Genomic DNA, 25,583 nt, shown 5'->3' with positions numbered 1-25,583 from the left:
TTCTCTTGAGAACAAGAAATGAATGTTAGGATATTTTTTTTAATGTTTATTTTTGAGAGAGAGAGAGAGAGCAAACAAGTGTAGGTGCATGAGTGGGGGAGGGGCACAGAGAGATGGGGACAGAGGATCTGAAGTGGGTTCTGTGCTGACAGCAGTGAGCCAGATGAGGGGCTCCAACTCACGAACTGTGAGATCATGACCTGAACTGAAGTTGGATGCTTAACGAACTGAGCTACCCAGGTGCCCCTCTTTTTATTTTAAATGTTTATTTATTGAGAGAGAGAGTGAGAGGGCAAGAGGGCACAAGTAGGGAGGGGAGAGAGAAAGAGGGAGAGGGAGAGGGAGAGAGAGAGAGAGAGAGAGAGAGAGAGAGAGAGAGAGAATCACAAGCAGGCTCCACACTCAGCACAGAACCCAATGTAGGGCTTGATACCAAGTGTGCACTTGGATCACGACCCAAGCCAATATCAAGAGTCTGATGCTTAACTGATTAAGCCACCCAGGTGCCGATTTTTTTTTTTAAATTTAAACAAAGCATCCCCTAATTTGTGGAATTTTTAAAAAATTCTGTAACTTTGGGAGAGAGGGATCCATCCATTGCTCTGACAAGGACCATGCTTTGTAGTAAAGCAAAAGAAACACCCAGAATGTTAACAGAATTTATCTCTAGGGAGTAGAAGTACAGATTTTTTACCCCTGCTTTTCTGTATTTTATAGATTTTCAGTAAAGAGAAAGTATTATTCTTATAATGAAAAGCTTTATTTTAATAAATATGTCACATGAGCTCAAAAAAGTCTCCATGTGAAAAAAAAGTCTCCACGTACAGGTTTACAAAATAACACAAAATTAATTAAAGCTTGAGACTCCTTTACTATGTTAAATCCAAAAAAACCCAAAAACTAAAAAACCAAAACAACAACAACGTTATTGTTGATTTGCATGATTATGGGTCACTCTTTAACTTTCCAAGTTTTTTATAATGAGGATACTTTTTACAATTGGAAAAAAAGCACTATTTTAAAAGGCTTGTGATTCATTGGCAGACTATAAGCAACATATATGCCCCTTGGACATGTCATGTACTTCATTAAAAATATAACCTAAGCTAGTTTGGCTACTCTAACAAAGAATATGATTATGTTCTTAAGTATACGTACAGTATAAACATCAATACAAAATTTGAAAATAAAATATTCTATTTATCCAGTATTTGAAAACAAATTCAATTTAGAGACTTAAAAATACTAGGGGATCACCTATCTTTAGGTGTATTAGAGAAATTGTTGACTTTGTACCTGGGAATTAATTATTGGTTGCTTCTGTACACCAAGTAAAACATTAACTTCCTGATTTTTTGCAACAACAAGAAATAAAGCAGGCTACTGGCAATTTGGAGAGCAAGGAAAATGAAGCTCCCTATTTTCACAGTAGATGCATTTACAGCAAAAGCATTTCACGGGAATCCTGCTGCTGTTTGTCTTCTGGAAAATGTAAGTACTTGGTTTTGAAGTGCGGTGCTTAAAATTCTAGATTCCCGTAGAACCAAATATTTCTTAAAAACAACAACAACAATCAGACCCACCTGTTTGTCTTTGGTTTGTGTTCTTTGTCAAATGATATCAGCGATGTTTATGTCTGCAAGTTGATTTTGACCAAATTATATGATGAGAATGCTTACACCCAGATGCTTTAAGTCTAGAAAAATAAAGACTTACGTAAGGAAGAACTAGAACCTATTAAGAAAAAAAAAAGATATAGAGCTCATTTTTAGCCATCAGGTTTTCATTTAGTGAGCACCAAATGTGAAAGCGAATGAAATTAGATGAGTTTTATGTGACCAGACATGGATGATATTATATTTAACATAAAAGATTTTAGCTGGATATCTTTAACCTTAGCTATAGTTCAGACAATTAGAAATTCTTTTCAGGACCAAGTAAATGAAACATTTTGCAAAGAATTAAGTAATTAAGTGGTAATTAAGCTCTAATGTAGGGAGAACTTTTTTCTTGAAAGTCTCGTTTAAAAAAAAAGTTTATTCATTTTTGGTAATCATTTTTGAGAGAGAGTGGGTGGAGGGGCAGAAAGAGGGGGCGGGGGACTGAGGATCCAAAGCAGGCTCTGCCCTGAGAGCAGAGAGCCCCATACAGGGCTCAAACCCATGAACTGGGAGATCATGACCTGAGTCAAAGTTGGATGCTTAACCGACTGAGCCACCCAGGTGCCCCCTAAAAGTCTTATTTTAAAAATGGCTTTTGGTTAGGATGAGTATTAACAGAATAGTTAAATATTCACTGACCTTCAGTGCTTTGTGTTGGTACCTGGGTATTAGGAAACAAGCCAAGGAGCCCTTCCACTCAGAGCAGTTAGTGCAAGAGCAGATTGCCTGAGAATTACTTCGAAAACACAGTAAGCATTTGATGATCTTAAATAAGTTTTACTAAGCTGGGCCAAGTGTGTGTTGGAGACTTTAAGTGCAATGAATGTCAAATTGTATATTAAAATCACCCAAGGAGCTTTAAAATTCCTATGCTCAAGTGCATCCCAGAATCTCTAGGGGTGGAACCCAGGCAGCACTGTTTTTTAAAGTTTCCCCAAGTGATTCTATTGTGCTCTCAAGATGAAGAATGGCTGGGGTTTTACTGAGATGGGTGAATGCTGTTGATTGAGTTCTTGGTACACTTGGTACACTTTCTCCCTCAAGCAGAGCAGCAAAATGGTGATGAAAAGTCCTCATCTTGTCCTTAAGGATACATTCATTATGCAACCTTGCAGCTGGCATCTTCCAACCATAAAATGCAGGAAGTAATTAAGTTAATAGGCTTTACCAAGTAACACAAGAGCTTGGGAGGATTATTGAGAGAATGATTAACAACCAGATTCTAAATCGTGAACTTTCTTTAGAAATAATCTGGCAAACAGCTTCATGTCAAGGAATTGTGGAAATGAATGAAATTGCTTAAGAGACTTAGTGTATTTGTCGCATGTCCTCATGTAATCTCCTCGAAGAGTTCTGAAAATAGTTTCTAGTGATTTATATACTCAATTTTCACCAAATGACAAGAATTAGCAATATTCTTCAATTTATTCCTTTTACTTCCAGTACATGTACTACACACCGGAGCCTTTTTCTCGCTCTTCAATTATATTTTACATGTTTTTTATATATTTGGAAAAACCAGGACATAAAAATTTAAGCAGAGAACTTAGCATAGTTCAAAGCAATATGCTTCAGTAAGAATGGAAGAAAGAAAAAGAAAATGAGGAAGCCCACGATTCAGGGATGCTCTCCCAATTCATTTCCAGGCTTTGGACCTGTGGGACCAGGCTAATTTGGTGGCCTGCCAGAGACAACTGAATAGATATCTAAAGAATAGTTTGCTAGTTTCCTATTCTGTGGTCTGGGGAATCCTGTTCTCCTAGAGGCTAACTTGGCACTTTTCTCAATTCATAAGCAATAAAAATTAGAGTGGAAGTGTAAACTGTGGTTTATGCCCTTGGATTCTTTTACCCATGGTTGGACACAGTGGATACCTGAAACACCTAGAGAGAACACAAATAAACTTAGGAAAATATCAGAGACAAATAACTGTTAAACCTTGTAATGTTTCCCATAATTTGGTCAGTGTTTAGCCTGTCATTACTGTATTCTACAAATATTTGTCCATATCTGCCACGAGCCAGGCTTTGGGGTAGGGACAGGAGGTACAAAGTTGAGTAAGTTTGCCTGCCTTTGAGGTGCTCAAAGTCTAGTGGGAAAAACAGACATGTAAACCTGATCATTATTCAACAGTTACCACAAAGGCTAAAAGATGTACAAGAGGGACTCAGAGAACAGAACAATGTTGGATTTTTCAGATGGGAAACTACTTCAGATTTTAAGTGAAGGGCTTCAAAGGGATGTTCTTTTTTGTTTTGTTTTGTTTAAAATTATTTAAAAATTTGACCGAGATGAGACTAATCGCAAAAAACTTGGTGGGCAGACTAAAGACAAAGTAATTGCTCTTTGAGCTGTTTCAATACTTGATAAAAGACTTCTGGAAGGAAAGAAAAAAAAAAAAAAATTCTGGCTAACAACATTCCAAGAGCTTCTAGAATATTGTAAAGTTTCTTTTGTTTTCCTTTCTAGACAAGTCCATTTAAAGAATTTTCACGCGAGTAACTTTTAATGCTGTACATTAGCTGAAAATAAAAACTGATTAAGGGCTAAATGGAATATGGAACAGATAATTGAAAAAAATATTGAAAACCTTAAAAACTTGATGGTGTCCTCAAATGCTGGACAATCAATTTGACAATAAAGATCATGTACAGGTATAAAAATGTATAGAAACAATATTTTAAAAAATGAAACAGATATTTTACTTTGATAGCTGTGTAACAACTACAGGAATTCATGACCAAAAACTTGAATGGGTCAGAGGGCTATGGTAGTGATAAGGGGTGATATGCTGTTTATTCTTTTGTAAAACAGTGTTAATTAATGAAAATAACATATCAATAGGGGTAGGGAGCCTGTAATTATTCTCCTTCATATTCTAACAAAGCCTCAAGTTGTTTTGTTGTTGTTGTTGTTGTACGTAGGTGTTGTTTGTGGGTGTATGTTTAGGGTGGGGTTTCTCAACAGTGGCAGAACTGGGTAGTTCTTTGTAGGGTGAGGTTGTCATCTGCAGTGTTGGCCGTATCCTTGGCTTCTACCCACTAGATGATAGCAGTCTTCCCTTTTCCCTATCATGACAATAAAAAATTGCCCCCAGTTGAAAACCACTGTTTCAGAGGATCTTTTAAACAGTCTTTAATATTTGTTTTGTTTGTTTTAAAAGTTTTTATTTATTTTTTTTAGTATTCTCTATACCCAACATGGGGTTTGAACTCATGACCCCGAGATCAAGAGTCGCACATTCTTCCATTTGAGCCAGGCACCCCTAAACAGTGGTTTATTCTTGAGTTTTCCTGTTAAAATTATCTATAAAAACAGCTTTGTTGCGTGCCTAGAATATACATTTATTCCAATTCAGCTGGCATCTCCTGGCCACGTACCATGTGCTGGACACTATGCCACAATCAATATAATATTCACATATATACATATGTGTGTGTGTGTATTCTTTTAAACACTAACCCAAACATTTCCAGGGACAGTAAGGAGGATTGGCTTTGCACTTTTAAAGAGGAATGCTTCATTTTAGTTCCTAAACAACTCGCTGTTCCAGTTTTCCTGGTTAAATTTAGAGGGTAACGAAGGCTTCTTTACAGCTTGGTGTGTTATGTATTTAAGGAAAAACAAGTATACAGCACTACTGTGTTCAGTTCAGTTTGTGCTTTAACTCATGTGGGGAAGCTTATGACGCAGTGGCCATTTCCAAACCTGGTGCCCTTCCTTAGAGGATCACTGGCTCTGTGTGCCTCTACCGGGTCAGAGGCTCCTGGGGTTTCTCAGGAATTCCAAAGTCATATCTCATTTTTATGGCCAGAAAAGGGATGAAGAGTGCAGAGAAGATTTTTCTAGGCCATTGAAGGGTTTTCTCTTGCCCAGTATTTGAGGGAAGAGAGAAATGCAAGGGAGGAGACGCTGATGTGGGAATTTCTACATCACTCTCTTCTAGCACATAACCCTCAGCTTTGGAAGCAATGACTTCAGGCAGGTTCAGCCAGATACTGTGCTAAATTGCTTTTTATATGTTATCTCATTTTATCCTTACATCTACTCTAAGAGTAGGTCTTATTATCCCATTTTACAAATTCGAAGACAGAGGCAGAGGAAGGTTAAGTAATTACCTAAGTGGCTGACTTCAGGATCCCCACCCCAGGTCTGCCTGACTGCACGGCCCATGCTTTTAACCCATCATACTCATCACCACAGTAGACATGTTCTCCCACGGCATCCCTTACTTCCCAGTTGGTAGCATGCATCACTCTTGAAATTCATTTAATGCCTGTCTTCCTCACTAGACTGCACATTCTATGAAATCTTAACCTATTCTAACTTGTTCTATTACACATGGCCTAGCACATGTCAGGCACTAAATAGCTATTGAGTGAAAGTAAATCTATTAATTAATTAAATTATGGCAAAAATCTCTAAGAGTTCTAGCTAACAACTACTGATCTTTTATTCTCATTGGTGAGGTGGGGTGGGCGGGGTATGCAAGGTGAGTATGAGCTTTGGGTTCTATGATGGAGCTGGAGAGACTAGGCACCCGTAAGAACCATCAGGAACAACCAAAGATGGCCTACAGTTTGAGTGCTGCATTGTGTGGACATAACTTCAAAATATGAAATACAAGTGCCTCATAAGGAAGCTCCTGTTTCTTCCTGGATGATTTACAACTTTCCATATCCAAGTGTGTTTCCTTTGTTGGGATCCATCTACAGCAGAGGGACAAATGAACTGGGAACGATAGCAGGACTATCATGTTTTGACTGTCATGTTTCTAAACTGCCACAAGATGGGAGTATTTTAAAACTTTGCTCTGATTTTCTGATCATTAATGTTTGTGGGCCAAATGGTGAGGATACCTTAGTGTCCCAATGCAGTACACTGGAACTCAGAAAAACAACCATGCCTCTGTTTTTGCTGTTGGAAATTTGACTCATGAGATTGCCAAAGGGAAATGGATATTAGAGGAAGAGAATTAACAGTTGTTGGTGTGTAACCTTGATGTGCTGCATTTGAAAATAAACAACTTTAGGGTAAAATGAAAAAAATTATTAGAACAAAAATTCAGTTTTTTGAATGAATGCAGTCTCTTCTAAAGCTCTCAAAGTTGAAACAACATTAGCCCTCTCACGATTCACCATTACCTTGACCTTTTGTTCCAGTGTAGAAATTCAGCTGCCTGAATTTGAGAGCTGCTACTATCAAACTTTCTACAGTCTCTGGTCCTGCAGACAAATAACAAGTGCATTTTAAGTGTCCTGGGACAGAAATTAGAGCCACAGAAATTCAAATTGCAATTGGTGCAATACATCGAGGTAGAGAGGACTAAAGAGCTGACAGTCATGAAGTGTGTGTTCTAGCTGATGTGCAAACAAGCCCATTTGCAAAGAAATCTATTACCAATAGATGGTGAGCTTGGCTATAATGTGGGATGCTTTAATGAATTTTGAGACTCTTGTTGTAAAGGTAGAGGGAAGAAGTAGACAAAGAAAGGAAGGATGAGGATAAGGAGTTTGGCCAGATCAGATAGAGGAAGGATTGGCAGGCACCACAGGTTCCTGCAGCCGCAGAGGCAAATCTGGAAAGACCAGCACAGTCTTTTCTTTATTACGCCTTCAATCACCACTGAGGTCTGTACTAGGGAATTAGTTGGCTCCCAGTTTCTCGAGGGTGTTGTATGCACAGACATGTGGGCCAGTTTCCACACAGAACATTCAGTGGACTGCAAGAAGTGCTCCTTTTTTAAAAAAATTTTTTTTAATGTTTACTTATTTTGAGAGAGAGAGTGCAAGTAGGGGAGGGGCGGGGTGGGGGGGCACAGAATCCGAAGCAGGCTCCAGGCTCTGAGGTGTCAGCAGAGCCTGAGAGGGCTCAAACCCATGAACCGTGAGATCATGACCTGAGCTGAAGTCAGATGCTTAACCTGCTGAACCACCCAGGTGCCCCTGCGAGGAGTGCTTCTTAACATTGTTACCTTATTGGCTGGGATGCCCAGCAGACTCACCCCGCCCCCACTCAGGTGGGACTACTTACTCTCTGGGCCCACAGGTGTGACAGGTGTTCATGCCATTTCATTACTACCATCCTAATTCTCCTTGCCTCGGCTCACGGAATCCTAGAGTGTCAAGGAGTTAACAAGAACAGAAGTGAGGTCAAGTGAGTTGCCCAAGAAACATCCCCAGTATAAAGCTCTTTGCACAAACTTTCCTGTCCAACTCACCAAAATTTGTCCTTTTCCTAAGTCTACCTCATAGCTTCATCTTTAAAGTCCTAGAGTATTGGGGTACCTGGGTGGCTCAATCACTTAAGCGTCTGACTTCAGCTCAGGTCATGATCTCACTGTTTGTGAGTTTGATCCCCACATCCAGCTGTGTGCCTGGAGCCTGCTTCAGATTCTGTGTCTCCCTCTCTCTCTGCCTCTTCCCAGCTCATGGTCTGTCTCTCAAAAATGAACAAACATTTAAAAAAAATTTTAAAAAAGTCCTAGAGTATTTATTGTCAAAATCTATGTGTCTCAATTATATACTCTCTGGTGTTGCTCATTGTTGCTGCGTCTGTCTTGATTCCCTGCAAGATGCTAACCCCATTGAACATGGGTCCATATCTTATACACCAGGGTTTCTCAAACTTTAATGTGCACATGGATCACTTAGAGATCTAGTAAAAAAAAAAAAAAATGGAGATTCCAGGGGCACCTGGCTGGCTCAGTTGGTAGAGCATGTGACTCTTGATCTCAGGGTCATGAGTTTGAGCCCCATGTTGGGTGTAGAGATTACTTAGAAATGAAAATCTTTTTTTTTTTTATATTTATTTTTGAGAGAGAGAGCAGGGGAGGGCCAGAGACAGAGGGAGAGAGAGAATCCCAAGCAGGCTCCGTGCTATCAGTGCAGAGCCCAACACAGGGCTCGAACTCACAAACTGGGAGATCATGACCTGAAATGAAATCTAGAGTCAGACACTTACAAACTGAGCCACCCAGGCACCCCCAAAATAAAAATCTTTAAAAATATGAGGACTCTGATTCAGAAGGTCTGGGGTGGGGCCTGAGACTCTGCATTTCTAACAAATTTCTTCAGTAGTGGTGCTGATGCTGCTGGCCTAGCACAGCACTTGGTAATTGACTGATTTCTGCCTTCCCTGAGAAATGTTGCAAGAATCCATCTTCTCTGATAGACATTGTTTTTCCTGTTTGCAGTGTGTTAAAGGGATAATAATAGTTTGTCTTTGTTATGGAGAGGAAGAGAAGTGTGGCTGGTTAAAGCATGGGCTTTGAGCCACTCAAAATAAAAGCTAACATTTATCAAGTAATTACTATGTGTTGGGCACTGTGATGAGCACTTTATGTGCATTATTTGATTTAATCTTTTGAAAGGAAAATATTAACTAAAACACAAAACCATTGTGTTATGTTTGGGTTTTCAGGCAATAAATACCAATTTCTTTTTTTTTTAAGTTTATTTATTTATTTTGAGAAAGAGAAAGAGGGAGAGAGAGAGTGAGAGGGGGAAGGGCAGAAAGAGAGAGAGAGAATTCTAAGCAGGCTCCACCCTGTTAGTGCAGAATCTGATGTGGGACTTGAAGTCACGAACCACGAAATCATGACCTGAGCTGAAACCAAGAGCCAGGTGTTTAGCTGACTGAGACACCCAGGCATCCCAATAAATATCAATTTCTTAAGTAATTTCTCTTTCTATAGGACTACAGAGCATCTATAGGTTTTGAATACGGTGTTCCTTTAAGAATAGCTTAGTAAGTCCACTAGGATTTTTATATTAGCTGATAGTTTAAAAAATAACCACTATTTTGTGCCTTATATGAGTGTGTGGAAAGTGTTTCCAAAGAATGTGCATCAACTAAAAGAGAATGGGTGTTTAATTTACATAAGTCAGATAAGTGAATTATGAATTTATTAGTATAAAGTTGTAAATCTTATTTCTGGGTTTCAGGGGCTCAGGAATAGTACATTTGGCCAAAGCAAAAATACATTTGTCTTGAGACTTCTTTAGAATTTAAATCTAACTAGTGAGCATTTGTTGATTAAAAAGTTGATTTTCATTCTCTAAAGGAAAACGCATATTTCTGACCCATTTTTTTTCTTAAGAGGAATGTGTGTGTGTGTGTGTGTGTGTGTGTGTGTGTGTGTATTTTATGTGTCTCTACAGTAACTCTTTCACTTAAGTACTGTTGTCTATTTTAAAGTTTGTCTATTTATTTTGAGAGAGAGAGCAAGAGAGAGCACACACGAGCTTGATCAGGGGAGGGGCAGAGAGAGAGGGAGAGAGAATCCCAAGCAGCCTCTGTGTTGTCAGCACAGAGTCCAATGCGGTGCTCGATCCCGCAAACCCGAACCATGAGATCATGACCTGAGCTGAAATCAAGAGTTGGACGTTCAACCAACTGAGCCATCCAGGTGTTCCTGTTCTCCTCATTTTTAAAGGTGTGGAAACTGAGGCTCCATGAGATAAGTGACTTCCCCACTCTTGCACTGCTACTAGGACCTGACCCAGGATACAAATTCACATTATTTTTTTACCATTTTCTGAAAAATTAAAAACTTACAGAAAAGTTTGAGAATGGTACAATGAATATCCATATACCCTTCCTCTAGATTCACTAGTTGTTACCACTTACAAAGTCCACACTCTTAACCACGCTACCATTTATTAGGCATATTATGACCTTAGGATATTACATAACCTCTCTGTATTTGATTTCGTTATATACAAGTAAAAATATCTATACTGAGGGTTTTTTTTTAATTTTTTAATATATGAAATTTACTGTCAAATTGGTTTCCATACAACACCCAGTGCTCATCCCAAAAGGTGCCCTCCTCAATACCCATCACCCACCCTGCCCTCCCTCCCACCCCCCATCAACCCTCTATACTGAGGGTTTTTTTTTTTTTTTTTTTTTTTTTTTTTTTTTTTTTTTTTTTTTTTTATTTTTTTTTCAACGTTTTTTATTTATTTTTGGGACAGAGAGAGACAGAGCATGAACGGGGGAGGGGCAGAGAGAGAGGGAGACACAGAATCGGAAACAGGCTCCAGGCTCCGAGCCATCAGCCCAGAGCCTGACGCGGGGCTCGAACTCACGGATATACTGAGGGTTTTTAAAATGAAGATAAAGTGGGGTGCCTGGCTGGCTCAGTCAGTACAGCATGTGACTATTGATATCAGAGTCATGAATTCAAGCTCCAAGTTGGGCATAGAGGTCACATAAAAAACAAAATAAAAAGGAGGATGAAGTGAATAATGTATTCTTTCAGCAAATGTTTAGTGAGCTCCTACCATTCTGGGATGAATACAGAACATTGTTCTAAGCCAGGACAAAGCAAGGTAGCACATTGTATGCCTTCATAATATCCCTTCATAATGTCCCCTCAGATGGTGGGAGACAGACAGCGAAGGGATACACTGGGTAAATTCAGGTGGCCTAAGCACTGGGAGGAGACAAAGCCTTTAGACACAGTGGTCTGGAAGGCTTCCTGAAGGAGGTGAGCTCTGGCCTGAGGCCTGACTTATAAAAGGAAATGCATGTATAAATGGGGGCAGAATGGGCCAGCCTACCCAGAGTGCATGCTGAACATCTTTTTATTCAACAAGAAAGGAAGATTGTGAAGTTTCTCTTTGTGGAGATTATTTAGAAGAGAGTATAGGCTCTCAGACAGATTAGATAATAGTCTGATGAAAGATAGGCCAGGCCAGTAGGTTTTCCAGAGTCTGTTCCAGCTCCGAGCATCTACAACCTATGAAGGGTGCTACAAGCATAGATTTCTGAGAAACAACCTTTGTAAAAGTATCTGGACTTCCTTGGCAATTATTTCCTGTGAAGCATGTAACTTCTAATATTAAAAAAGCTATATCATTAACTAATGGCAGTTGCTGTCCAAGGAAGTCTGATTTGTTTTTCTGGAATCTCAATAAACTTTTGTTTCTAATTTAGAAATTGGATGAAGACATGCATCAAAAAATTGCAAGAGAAATGAACCTCTCTGAAACTGCTTTTATCCGAAAACTGCACCCAACTGATAACTTTACACAAAGTAAATATGCTTTTTTTTTTAAAAGCCATTCTTGAATGATACCAGAAGCTGCTTTTCCAGTGGGGAATGATATTTAAGAGAGATGCCTATTTACTATTTGCATGCAGATAGGAGAAGAGCAGGGGGAGATTCTGATTTAGTTTTCAGTTCATCTCGGGGAGCAGGTGTTGGGTGATTTGAACATTTCAGCTCCAGATCAGCACTGGGGAGCCTGACGATGCTGGCCTCCTTCATTCCTCCTTTCAGCTATTAATCATGCTAGGGAAATATCTAGAAAAGAGTAAGAAAATAAAAAATTTGTGACCCACTTGTATAGGAATGATCTCATTTCTCTTTGGTTTTTCTTCCTCTGAAGGTTCCTGCTTTGGATTAAGGTGGTTTACGCCAGCGACTGAGGTTCCTCTCTGTGGCCATGCTACCCTGGCTTCCGCAGCTGTGCTGTTTTACAAAATAAGTAATGTGATTTTCTTTTATGAACCCATCATTTAGCAAATAGCCAATATTTAAAAAAATTCTCAAAGATACTGGTATAAAGACATCACAGAATCTATTTCATGCAATTCGGTACACCAAAACAAAAACAGCCCCCGAGACTTTGGCCTTCCTGAATATGTGCCAGGCATGTTGGAAAGCCATGGTCAGTGTTCTCTAGAATGCCATTTTATTTTGAAGAGGAGTTCTCTGGTCTCTGACCAACACAGCGGGTGAGCTTGTGAGACACAACAGGCATCTCACATGATGTGATATCTGGGAACCATAAGGCACTTTTTGCTCTGAATATGTCCCCACCCACATTGAAATTCATTTTGCAAGAGCAGCAGCTGCTGCTGCTGCTTCTTTCTTCTTCTTTTTTTTCTTCCTTCCTTTCTTTTCTTTCTTTCTTTCTTTCTTTCTTTCTTTTTCTTTCTTTCTTTCCTTTTTCTTTCTCCTCCTCCTCCTCCTCCTTCTTCTGTAAACTGTACACCCAATGTGGGTCTTGAACTCAGGACCCCGAGATCAAGAGTCACATACTCTACAGACTGTGCCAGCCAAACGCCCATCACAAGAGATTCTTTACTCTGAAGATTCATGAGCCCTGACTATACACATTTACCTTATGAAGAGATGATGCAGGACCTCAATCCTACCAGTTTTCATCCTAGCTACATTTAGTGTAATAAAGGTCAGGGCTTTGTGGGAATGGGGTAGGGGAGAGATGCCTAGAAATGCCCTAAAAGTGGAGATGGAAGTAACCATGAATAGGTGTAGACAACAAACAGGAAGTTAAACAAGGAAATACACAGGACGATATGACAGAGGGTAACTGTAGTGAGTGCAGAGTTGGAAAAGGAGGTTCTCTGGGGAGTTACTTAGATGGAGGTGGTAGGGAAGGTGTTACAGGGCGAGTTTCCCCAGGAAGTGGACTCTGAGACACACTGCATGCCGGAAGAACTGCGGGCAGTATTCTTGGGATCAATGTTTGTAGGGGAGTAAAGAAAGTGGAATACAAGAGCGAGAAGGTGAACTGCAAAGTGGTAGCAACAAAGAAAGGCCTAGGCCAAATCCACAGGGAGGTCTAAAGCTGCGAAGGTTCTTTAAGTAGTATAGTTCTAAATAGAAGCAAAAGTTTAGGCCTTTGTACCTTCCATTGACCAGCCTCCAATGCCCAGAAAAGCAGCATGACCTTGGGTAAAATAGCTCTACTCACCCAAGGGCAATTCACAGAGTGGGACTCAGCTGAGAGCTGTTGGTCACCAACACCTTCCACAACCCGGTTGGGGTTGGGTGAAGGGGGAGAAAATCAAGCCTTCAGGCTGTACCTGAGAGCAGATGCCTCCTTAAATTTGTTCCTCTGTATTTCCTTGCCTCACCTAGTCCTTGCCTTGAGAGGGGAAGGTTGAGTGAGATTTTGGACAACAGCATGCACTAGAGAAGGGACCTTCAGGCTGAAGAATATGAAGCCATCTGTACAAAGAGCTAGACTGTGAGAAGGAGTCAGAGGTAGCAGCAAATGCAAAGCCCTTGAGATGCAGCCTGTATACTAGGAGTGGCTGGAGCTTCTTGGGGGTGACTGGCAGGAGATAACATTGAGAGTCAGGTCAAGGCTCCTCTACAATGTAATCCATTATATGTCTTAAAAAGACAATTTTGGTTTCTGTGGATAGGGGACAAGAACCCTTTTCCTGAAGGCAGGAAAGTATCCTGAAATATTGTTTAGGAACTCAGTCTTGAAAAGTAGATTTTACTGAAGTTGGATTGAGTGTCTTTTGAAACCCCACATTGGTTGAAGTGAGGCAGAGACTTGGAATAATAACCTTCAGATCCCCCATAGGGTGGTCTTAAGGTTATATAAGTTATGAAAAGGTGCTTTGTAAATAATAATGTATTCCACCAATTATAATAAGAAAAATTAAACTTTGGGTTTTAGAGTATAAATTTTATAGTCAGTGAAAGTTAATTGACAATGCCAAATTTCCTTACCTTTTAGATATGGTTAAGTTTCACAGAAATATTAAGGGGGAGGAAAGAATTAGGTCATAAATCTTTGTTTTCACTAAAAATGTTACCCACAATGAGGTCAGATAAGTGGCCCAAGTTGTATCAGTAACATGAAGGCTCAATCTTCAAATGATAATTTTATGTATAGCTTGGTTTATTTAGGGTAAGCTTGATTTGTTCCTTTAGACTGTTGTTCATAATTTGTATATTCTATTTGTCATCCCTTTGGCATATCTTAGACTAGTATTATTTGTAACTCTATAGTGTATATTTAAAAATCTGCATTAGAAAACACTATTGCATCCCTATGAGGTAGGTTTAATTTTTACCCCATTTTATTGATGAGGAAATGGAGGCTTAAGGAGGTTAAATAGTTTGCTCAAAGGCAGAGTTAGTAAGCTAAAAGAAGCTGGCATTTGAAGCCTTGCAGTATGATGTCAAGTCCAATCAGTTATATTCTCGGTTCTCAAGTGAGAGTCCAGGGATGCCTTTCTCTACTCTGGACCACAGTAAGGCAAACTTGGACCCCTCCTTATGGGAAAAGGCAGCACTGCCACAGAATCTAGGGAAACACAATAGTGATCAAAACAGATATGTAAGTATATAACAAAGTTTATTTTCCTATTTCTTGATTTTCTCTCAAAATTCCTGTATAATTGACAAAAGTAAGACTCTTTTTTTTGGCCAGAAAATGTGAATAGCACTCTAACCTTTGTCACTCTGAGTGGGGAACTAACGGCCAGAAGAGCACAGGATGGTATCATCCTGGATCTGCCTCTTTATCCAACTCACCCCCAGGTAAGCTCTAATTATTGCCATGAACTGTATACAACTGACAGCTTGCCTGTTTTACAACGGTCTTGTCTCTTCTCCTCATCTAGGACTTCCATGAAGTGGATGACTTGATAAAGGTTGGTGAAAGGAATTAAACTTAAGCTCATGTGATCTGGTCATTTGAACATCTGGTCTGATCTGTTGTTTGAACACAAAGGATCAGTAGCCTTTGACCCCCAAAGATAGGCCTTCTATCAGTGTAAATGTTCCAGTCTAAGCTCGGATGAAGAGTGCGCAGTGCATTTGAGGTGTGGATTTTAATACTGAATGTTATTTGGTGAGAAGGTTGAGCAATTTTCCCTGACCCTTCATTGTCAGTATTAGCTTCCATGAAGGTAAGGGGAGGACAGACTGCTGTGTGGTGGCTGAGAGAAAGAAGAATGGAAGCTGCCTGGCAGGGCGATCCTAATTTCTGTGGTGGAGAATGAGGCTGAGGTCAGGGAGCTGTGCTTTGATGGAGGAGGGCAGGAAAGTCTGGCTAAGTTGAGACAGAAGGCAAGATTCAGAGTCTGCCTTCCTCTGGAGGTCTATATAGGGGTGGGTCTTAATAACAAGAATAACAATAATGATAATAAACATTTTGGAGAGTCTCCCTGTGCAGTACCAGGTGCTAATAAGCATTTCACATGCAATATCTCCTGTAATTCTCACTGTTCCCCAGTGAAGTATGCACTATGGTCATCCTGTGGAGATGCCAGAGGGGCAGAGCAGCTCTGGATGACCAGGTACTTAGTTTGTAGAGAAGGAAGGGACTGGTCAAGACCAGGACAAGGGCTGCAGCGACAAAAAAAAAAAAATTCTGTAAAATGGCCTTTGTGGGTGCCACTGGGGTGTTTCTCATTGACTTTTCAACTAAAGCATTTATAATCTGTTTAGTGTCTTATATTGTCTATTGTTTTCAAAGAGTAGCAGTAAGGATTATAGATTCTGATTTTACACTCAGCCCCACCTGTGGCTCAGGTTTTGGAAGACAAGCCAAATTCATAAATGAACTACTTTAAGCATGTTGTCAAGAAAGTGGAAAATATTCATAGCATAGACCTTGGTCATGGTAGAAAGAACTTAACCTGGTATCTTTATGCCTGAGGCTCAGCATTTGTAAAATGGGCACGATAAAGAGTTAGTTATAGCGAGTATTGTCATTTTATGTTCCTAGAAACTAACAATAAGATTCTCAGCTGAGAATTAGACTTTCAAATTGACATAAGAATTCATGCAGAGGAGGGTTGAATAATCCTTCTGAGAAACTGAAAGTCCCCAAGAGCAGATGGGATCTGGCTGCCAGAGTTTCCATTTCTAGAGGGACGGACATTATTCAGCTGTGGAAACAGGGGCAGACAGTTGAGGCATCACCCAAAGTGGATGGAGTCTTGGTTTTGGGACCTGGAACATCTCAGCCCCTAGAGAAGATTAGAGAACCTGAAGCGACCTAATGATGGTCAGATCACTACTGTGTAATTCTCATCTGCTCTGCCTACAGCCAGTGGTGGTGCCAAAGGGTGACTTGGAGAGGCTTTTCCCCCCTTATAATCTCAGCACTCCAAATCAACAACCAATCACACAAATAATGTTCTAGGATATGAGCAAGATTGTGTGCAGTCTTAGGTAGAGCGTGAATGAAAGTATCTTTAGTAAATGTTGCTATGTTACTGATCCACAGCACACAGTCTGAGTGAAAACAGTGCTTGCCAAACAGAGTAGTGTTAAGATGAGTGGTCTAGTCCCCACTTTTATTCAAACTGCTGGCCCTGAGTCCTTGCCATATAGAATCTCCTGTTTGCTGATGCTGGGACTCCATGTATATTCTTTCTTTTTTTCTTCTTTTTTAAAAAAAGTTTTTTTTTTAACATTTTATTTTTTTGAGAGACCGAGAGAGACAGACTGCAAGCAGGGGAGAGGTAGAGAGAGAGGGAGACACAGAATCTGAAGCAGACCCCAGGCTTGGAGCTGTCAGCACAGAGCCTGATGCGGGGCTTGAACCCACAAACGTGAGATCATGACCTGAGCTGAAGTCGGACACTCAACCAACTGAGCCACCCAGGGCGACCACATATATATTTCATTTAATCTTCACAACAATGTTAAGAGATGGGCCTGAGGCCCCCATTTCTACAGACAGTAGACAGATTCAGAGCTTTGACTCCAGGGCCCCTCAGATCTGGGTCAAGGTGTGTGAGTGTGTGTGTGTGTGTGTGTGTGTGTGTGTGTGTCCGTCCCTGTCCCTGGGCCTCTCTAAGTCTTCCTCTTTATTTGCGAGGAAAATGCACACTTGAAAGAGTAGAGTGTGGAGGCACATAGTAATACTTGTGAACAATGCCTATCTTTGGCTCTCAGAGGGTAAGCTCAACCCCCTTAAAGGTCTCCGGTCTCCAGGAAACTAGCCTTCCTTGGGCAACACCTTGAGAGCTGAAACTGAACTAAAACTCTTAGGATTGGAGATGTTGGCTATGCCTGGCACACAGGAGATGCTCATGAGAGGTTTTTCCCCACACAGAAGATCAATGATTTGACCCAGGAGGCACTCCTGAGGAGTTTTTGGTCTGTCTCCACAGACTGCCATAGGTGATACACTGGTCCAGGACATCCGCTATTCTCCAGATACCCGAAAGCTCCTTGTCCGGCTCAGTGATACTTACAAGAGGTAAACAAGATTTTTGGCTTTGTCAGCACTTTGGGGAGGGCTGAGAACCCATATTTATAGCTCTCGTTTTGTTTGTGCTATGTCCAGTCAAACCATCATTTATGTAGTCAGAGTTTTGTTCCCAGGTAGCAAGATATTCAACTTGCTTTCCTCCCTGACTGCTGAGCTGTTTGCTCAAGCTGCACCCTATCTTGCTTTAGAGAGTCTGTGTAGTGGTCTGTGGGATGGGTTTGTCCTAATGGGTCCTATTTATGAACAAGGTCATTTTTGGAGAACCTGAAGGTGAACACACAGAATCTTCTGCAAGTGGAAAACACAGGAAAGGTGAAAGGACTCATTCTCACCCTTAAAGGAGAGCCTGGAGGGCAGAGCCAAGCATTTGACTTTTACTCCAGATATTTTGCACCGTGGGTTGGTGTGGCTGAAGACCCTGTAACAGGTACTTTTTGACTGGGTCCTGGGGATGGTTCAACAATGAAGGAGGAGGATAACAAATAGCTGTTTAAGTGCCCTTCACATGACTTTTCAGGTTGCTTGGGTTTTGAGTTGTTTCTGTTTCCTTATCTCCCCTGCCCCCATTCCTTCACTGAAGTTTCATGTGACAACTACAGAATTAAGCAGGCAGTATAGCAGCCTTATGTCAGACAGTCTGAGTTTACATCCTACTTTCCTAGCTGTTGACCTGGAGCAAATGACTTAACTTTTAAAAATTTCTGTTCCCTCCTCTATAAAATATGAGTATTACCTCATAGGGTTATATAAAGATAATGCATGGTAAGTGCTTAGCACAGTACCTGTCACATAAGTGCCCAATAACTATTAGCTATTTTAATAGTAACGATAAAACTGGCTCCCTGAACCAACACTTCCAGATCTGCCATTTGCAAAATTCAGGGGCTGATGTCCACTACAGTCCCAAAGCCTTTTGTTTCTTTTTCAATGACCAGCCTGCATGATCGCTGACATCTAGATAAGATTTGGTTTTTGAAGGATAAACTCCTGGGTTGTAGGTGGGAAATAGGGACAGGAAGAGCTTTCCCAGCCTACCCCCAAAGTGGGTGGGATGGGTTTGGGGACAGGGTTATTCAAGATCTGCCAGCCGGAAGCAGAGGGATGAAATCGAAGATGGGCAAGGATGTGAAGCTTCCTCCTCTCATGCTCTTTGAGAAGAGTGGGCTGAGGAGAAAAAGAAGGGAATGCTTGATGGAGGAGGCTGGTGGATGGGATGGTGGCTGGGGCAGAAGGAGGCTGGGAAGGAACTTTGAGGCTCCTGCTCTGGTCAGAAGGCAGAGGCTGGAATGGTTTCAGGACTTTGACTTAGTTACTCTCTGAGAAAACACGTGAAATTCAAAGCTCAGCAAAGCACTTTTAAGGACTCAGGAGAATGCCCAATGACATCCAAAAAGTACAGCTCAGCGCTCCCCCATGGAAAAGAAGTTTTGACTGCATTTACACCCGCACAGCTGCTTCTAAAAGGTTTTAATTGGTACAGAGGGCAAGTGTTTTCCCCTGTAATAATGCTTTTCTAAAGTGGGAAGGTCTTTGGACATGATGACCAACCATCTCAGTTTGCTTGGGACTGAGGCATTTCTCAGCCTACAGGACCTTTGGTGATAAAACCAGGACAGTCTTGGGCAAACTGGGATGTTTGGTCATCCTAGGTGGATCCCTCATAACATCTGATAAGTTTTCCTAAAGAAAACCCATCCTTTTCTTCCCCCAGAGACTTTTCTGTCAGTTATTACTTTATTATTTTTTAAAGTTTATTTATTTTTGAGAGAGAGAGACAGAGCGCAAGCAGGGGAGGGGCAGAGAGAGAGGGAGACACAGAATCTGAGCTGCCAGCACAGAGCCCAACGTGGGGCTCAAACTCACAAACTGCGAGATCATGATCTGAGCTGAAGTTGGACGCTTAACTGACTGAGCCACCCAGGTGCCCCTGTCAGTTATTACTTTATATTTTTTTCCTTCATTTTAATATCTATTCACTGATATAAAACTAGGGTACAATCCAGTGAAAAAAATGTCTCACTAAAAGAAAGTTCTATTAGTACCAAAAGCCTGAAAAAGTTGGCTTGGTGGAAAATTTAACCTTTTGTCATAGTTCCCACTTTTCTTTGCATGTTCATCCTAGGGGGAAGGAGATATTTTCCTTGAAAGATAGAGAAAGATTTATGTGAAGCCCTTGATCTTCCTACCATGTGCTGACAATGAACTGATAGGACAAAAATTAAAACCTGCAGTTTAATTCAAAAAGATATATGCACTTTGATGTTTATAGCAGCTATTTATAGCAACCCAAGTGTCCATCAATAGGTGAATGGATAAAGAAGATGTGATACATGTATATGTGATATGTGTGATACACACACACACACACACGAATATTACGCAGCAATAAAAAAGAATGAGATATTTTTCCATTTGCAACAACGTGGATGGACATAGAGGTATTATGCTAAATGAAATAAATCAGGCAGAGAAAGATAAATACCATATGATTTCACTTATATGTGGAATAAGAGACAAAACAAATGAATAAACAAATAAAAAGCAGAATCAAACCTATAAATACAGAGAACAAACTCATGGTTCCCAGCGGGAAGGAGTGGGGGATGGGTGAAATGGGTGAGAGGGAGTAGGATATACAGGTTTCCAGCTATGGAATGAGTAAGTCACAGGAATAAAAGGCAGAGCATAGGGAATATAGTCAATGATATTGTAATAGCATGTGGTGATGGACAGTAGCTACACTTGTGGTGAGTATACCATAACACATAGAGAAATTGAATCACTATCTTGTATACCTGAAACTAATATAACATTTTGTATCAATTATACTCAAATTAAAAAATTATAAAAATAACCCTGCAGTTTAATTCAGCCTTCAGAAAGTGTAAAACATAAGAGATACATCATTTGGAGGAGCTTATCCATAAATTCTGTATCTTCGTTTCTACCTCCATTCATAATTCCACACTCAGCTGTGGCTAAGCCATCTAAGGTTTAGTCAAATTGGATAGTTGTTTGTAATTGCTTATAAATTTACCACAAAGTCACTCCTGTTTTTGTATCATAACTTCACTTCTTTTAAGGGTCTGCCCATGCCGTTCTCAGCAGCTACTGGTCTCAGCAACTGGGGAAGAAAGACATGCATGGTACGGCAGGGTTTTTTTTCCAATTTTTAAAACATTTGTGAACTTGAAGCTAGCATTCCTTCTCATATATACTATTTACTTGAAAATGTAATAAAATGTCATGCAAGTTTTTTTCATGAAAAACCCACATGAAAATGAAAGATTTTAAATTCCTTCACCCTGAATCCTCTACTCAGAACATCTTCCACCCCAAACATCTTCCACCTCTGTTCCTCCCAACACATAGACACACTTCTAATACAGTGAGTGTCCAATAAGCATTTGTTGAATAGAATCAACAAGCTGTGTAACTTTGGCCCAATGAGGTTAGTTAGTTGAGAGTGGATGATCACCAAAGTTCCATACTGCCATTGCTAGTCATAGGATTGAATCGAAAAAACTCCTTTTGAATTAAGTCCCTAATGATTAATATATTGCTTGGGTGTAGAGAAAAATAGATTGCAGCCAAGGGAGGTTACACAGTTGCACTAATCAAAGTAGGAGCCTGACCCTATGGGATGGAGGTCTTACTTAGTGGGAGGGTTAGGCCTTAGTGGGAGGGTTAGGGTCGGGTAACTCTGATTTGGGGATGGCAGCTTGTGGTCTAGTTACTCCCCTACGCACTGAACTCCAGGAAGACTGAGGCTGTGCCTCTTGTTTGCCTGACGTGTGGTTGCTTGATAAGCACAATTAGTGAACAAACTCCCTCTGTCCTCTTTAGGCCCAGGAAGATGAGGCTCTCTCAGGAGGGCCAAGATCACCCCTGTTTATCTCCTTAGACTTCTAGTCCATGCCTCTATCTTATCACATTTCCTTGTTTACTCCTGGATAGAAGCAGGGAGGAAGCTATAGGTGGAGTGTATCTGGGACATTACAGGAAGTGATAGAGGAAATGGCTCAGGAAGAAAAGATGTGGAGCTGTGTGTTTTGTGGATCAGTTGTGTTTGTGATTCCTCAGTGCTCAGGAGAACAGGGCAGGGCAGTACTCTGGACAGATGAAGGAATTTATTTTAAACTGAGCTGGGAAGATTCTAGAGCTTATAATAAGAGGTCTTTCACTATGTTATGTTAATTAAAAAGGGTGGAAACAAACAATATTAATTTGTGACTTGTATTATGTTTTCTTTAGCCTTTCAGTGTTCCTGCCGAGGAGGAGAACTGGAGATTTCACTGCGTCCTGATGGACGAGTTGACATTAGAGGTGGCACTGCTATTGTTTTAGAGGGCACTCTGACAGCCTAGAGGTGGTTGTGGTTCCATGCTGCTATTTTGAATGACTAAGTATTTTCTGCGTAAAAAGAAATGTGAGAGGATGCTTTTACCAAGTTCACGCAGAAATTAATCCTCATGTTAGAAATAGAAAAATGAAGACATTTTAATGGAAATTTAATAATGCTTCCTGACTAATTAACTAATGGAGTTTCGGCTCTACCCATATTTGAAATGTAAGTAACCAGTAATGAAGACTAATGTCGTCACCTTTGATTAAGACTACCAATCACAGAATGAGGAACAAATTTATGAGGAGTAAGATCAAACCATTTAAACTTAGGTGTGAGTATCTGATAGAATATTTTGCAGACATTAAAAAGACCTAATAACTATGTGGAAATATAGAAAAATATCTCATGATATAGTGCCAAGAAAGGAAATTACAGCGGACTATAAAATGTTAGCAATGTTATGCTATGTCTATGAATAGTATGAATTTATATGGATGAATATGCGTCATGAAGATAAAAAGGCAAAAGCTGTTCATATGTGTCAGAGGGTAAGATTAGGAGTCATTTTAATGCACCTAAAAAATTACTCCCTTATTGGGACAGACTCATGTTCAATAACTAAAAATCAGGACATAGAATAACCAAAAACCCCAGAAATTTCAAGAAATGTATGTGTACTAGTGTGGTAGTAAAATTAAATACTAAAAGTAATATAATATCTTTATCTTGATATATAGATTTAGAGTGATAACTTAAAAAGGCTTTATTCTCTTATTTTAATAAAATTAGGGTTTTTTTTTCAACGTTTTTTATTTATTTTTGGGACAGAGAGAGACAGAGCATGAACGGGGGAGGGGCAGAGAGAGAGGGAGACACAGAATCGGAAACAGGCTCCAGGCTCCGAGCCATCAGCCCAGAGCCCGACGCGGGGCTCGAACTCAAGGACCGCGAGATCGTGACCTGGCTGAAGTCGGACGCTTAACCGACTGCGCCACCCAGGCGCCCCATAAAATTAGTTTTAACATGAATTTCAATTCAGTGACATCTATAATATGGATACCTATAATTGACTTTGGGATGGGGACTTTTTCAAGTCATTAAGTGTTTGTTTCAGGTGATCTCATTGATGGCAATTCTCAGCCATCTCAGAAACTGTAAGCTAATGAGTTAGAAATTCCTGTAGTGTCCCAATTTTTGTCACCTTACTGCTACCATGTTTTCTATTTTTATTTCTTTTTGTTAAGGCATGTGACAGTGAATTTATTATAGCAGTAATCTTGATTTTCCCCTAATTTCCAATGAAGTAAACAATTCCCTAGCTTCAGGGTTTTAACTTAATGAGTAACTAGGGTTTTAACTTAATGAGCCACACATCTCACAGTTTATCACAATTCATCAGTATGACACCAAGGGTGAGAATCACTGGAGGGTTTTCACAGAGTGTACAGTTTTCTCAACCTGGGACTGAATTGTATGAATGATTTTATATAAATGCATAGTTGAAAGGGTCTGAATTTTATCTCCCAAATATATGCTAAGTTCTTTTTAAAAAATTATTTATCTTTAAAATTCTGGTATAATTATATTAGTGTTGTTTTAGTTTCAGGTATGCAATATAGCAATTCAACAATTCTTTATACTCAGGGCCTATCACGATAAGTGTACTTAAAAAAAATGTTTATTTATTTTGAGAGAGAGAGAGAGAGAGAGAGCGCACACCAGCAGGGGAGGGGCAATGAGAGAGGGAGAGAGAGAGAGAATCCCAAGCAGGCTCCGTGCTGTCAGCGCAGAGTCCAACTCAGGGCTTGTTTCCATGGACTGTGAGATCATGACCTGAGTCGAAATCAAGAATTGGACGATTAACTGATGGGGCCACCCAGGCGCCCCTTGATAAGTGTACTTTTAGTCTGATTTTGCACTCTGCTATTTCAACATGTGGCCTCCATGGTTGCTGCAGCAGGAGGAAAGAGTGCATGGAAATCTCACTATGTTTGGCTCAGAAATGATAGGTGTCAATTCTGTTCACAGCTTATTGGCCAGTACTGGTCACATACACCATCTAAGAGCAAGGGAACTGAGAAATGTGGCGGAGCTCATGGATATGTGCTGTGTATGGTGAATATAGCTGCCACACCTGGGGAAGATTTTTAGGTCACTCAGATGGCACCCCCTAGAGTGGCATTACTAGGGTAAATTCATCATAGTCCAGGGGCACAGGGGTGCAGGCTCAGAAGCCTATTATGTAAATGTACCAAGAGTGAATCTATCTTTCAGATGCAGACTCACATTTACCTAGTGCATAGAGACTGATGTATAAAGCCAGAATACCAATTTTTAATATTATAATGAGAAATGTAATAATCATGGAATGGATTAGAGCAGAGCATTTTTTTTCAGCATTTGCATATATGTTTGGGAAGCCAAATTTTATTAAAAAATTTTTTTTACATTTATTTATTTTTGAGAGACAGAGAGAGACAGAGCACAAGTGGGGTAGGGGCAGAGACAGAAGGAGACAGAGAATCCAAAGCAGGCTCCAGGCTCTGAGCTGTCAGCACAGAGCCTGACATGGGGCTTGAACTCACAAACCTTGAGATCATGACCTAAGCCGAAGTCGGATGCCTAATGGACTGAGCCACCCAGGCGCCCCTGGGAAGCCAAATTTTAATCAGAAAGCTGCTTTATTACTGCGGAGCTGAAACAAAGAGAGTCAGCAAAACGGACCTAAATGGCAGATGTCACCAAGACAAAAGCTTTCCCACTCTAACAATGCATTAGAATCCCATCATAATGCATTTAATTTACTTGAATTTAACTATACATGCTCATGGCATGGCCAAATGTGATTTTAGGGTTTAAGTATATTTATTTTTGGAATGCCCATGGTCCCTAATTCAAGCCAACAACTTTATCTGGCACTCAACAAAACAGTGAAGTGTTCCAGCACTAGAGGAAAAACTGGCAGTATTGGGCTTGTGCACTGGTATATCTGTCTTCTATGCTTTATAGGTTATTTACAGGATTTTCAAGAATAATTTGGACAGCACTCCGTTTTTGCCTTATGCACCATGTATGGTAGCCTGCCTCCAAAATGGCTGTCAATGATCCCACCTTCTGCTATTCAGACCCTTGTGCAGTCCGCTCCCATTTCACCAGGGTTGGTCTGTGTGACGAATAGAATATTCAGAAGTGATGGTATATCACTCCTGAGATTATATTATTAAAGACTGCATTTTCTGTTTTGGTAGGGGTGTGTGTGTGTGTGTGTGTGTGTGTGTTTCTCATCACTTGCTCTGTGGGAAGCCAGCTGCCCCTTGTGAACTGCCATAAGGAGCGGCTGATCAACAGCCACACGAATGAGCTTCGAAGCACATCCTCCAACCCCTCAAGACTGGGATACCTGTAGTTCTGCAGCCTTGTGAGACCCTGAACCAGACACACCAGCATAAGCTGTGCCAGATTTCTGACCTACAGAAACTTAGATAATAAATGTTTGTTTTAAATTACTAGGTTGTGAGGTAATTAGTTTTGTAGCAATAGATACACATGCTGTTTATTTATTTA

The 25,583-nt window shown here is 40.3% G+C and overlaps 1 protein-coding gene across 1 annotated transcript; it reads left to right on the top strand.

Annotated features, from left to right (window-relative positions):
• The first annotated feature begins 1,407 nt into the window (after nt 1-1,407).
• On the top strand, nt 1,408-22,775 carry PBLD (phenazine biosynthesis like protein domain containing). Its single transcript, XM_042908966.1, has 9 exons — nt 1,408-1,491; nt 11,607-11,706; nt 12,062-12,160; nt 14,873-14,982; nt 15,066-15,095; nt 17,571-17,659; nt 17,920-18,098; nt 20,755-20,817; nt 21,926-22,775. The coding sequence occupies exons 1-9, from the start codon at nt 1,408-1,410 to the stop codon at nt 22,036-22,038; spliced, it is 867 nt and encodes a 288-aa protein (XP_042764900.1). The 3' UTR covers nt 22,039-22,775.
• The last annotated feature ends 2,808 nt before the right edge of the window (nt 22,776-25,583 follow it).

The sequence above is a fragment of the Panthera leo genome, chromosome D2, assembly GCF_018350215.1.
Source record: "Panthera leo isolate Ple1 chromosome D2, P.leo_Ple1_pat1.1, whole genome shotgun sequence".
Classification (NCBI taxonomy): Eukaryota; Metazoa; Chordata; class Mammalia; order Carnivora; family Felidae; genus Panthera; species Panthera leo.
This window is presented reverse-complemented; position numbering and strand designations above follow the sequence as displayed.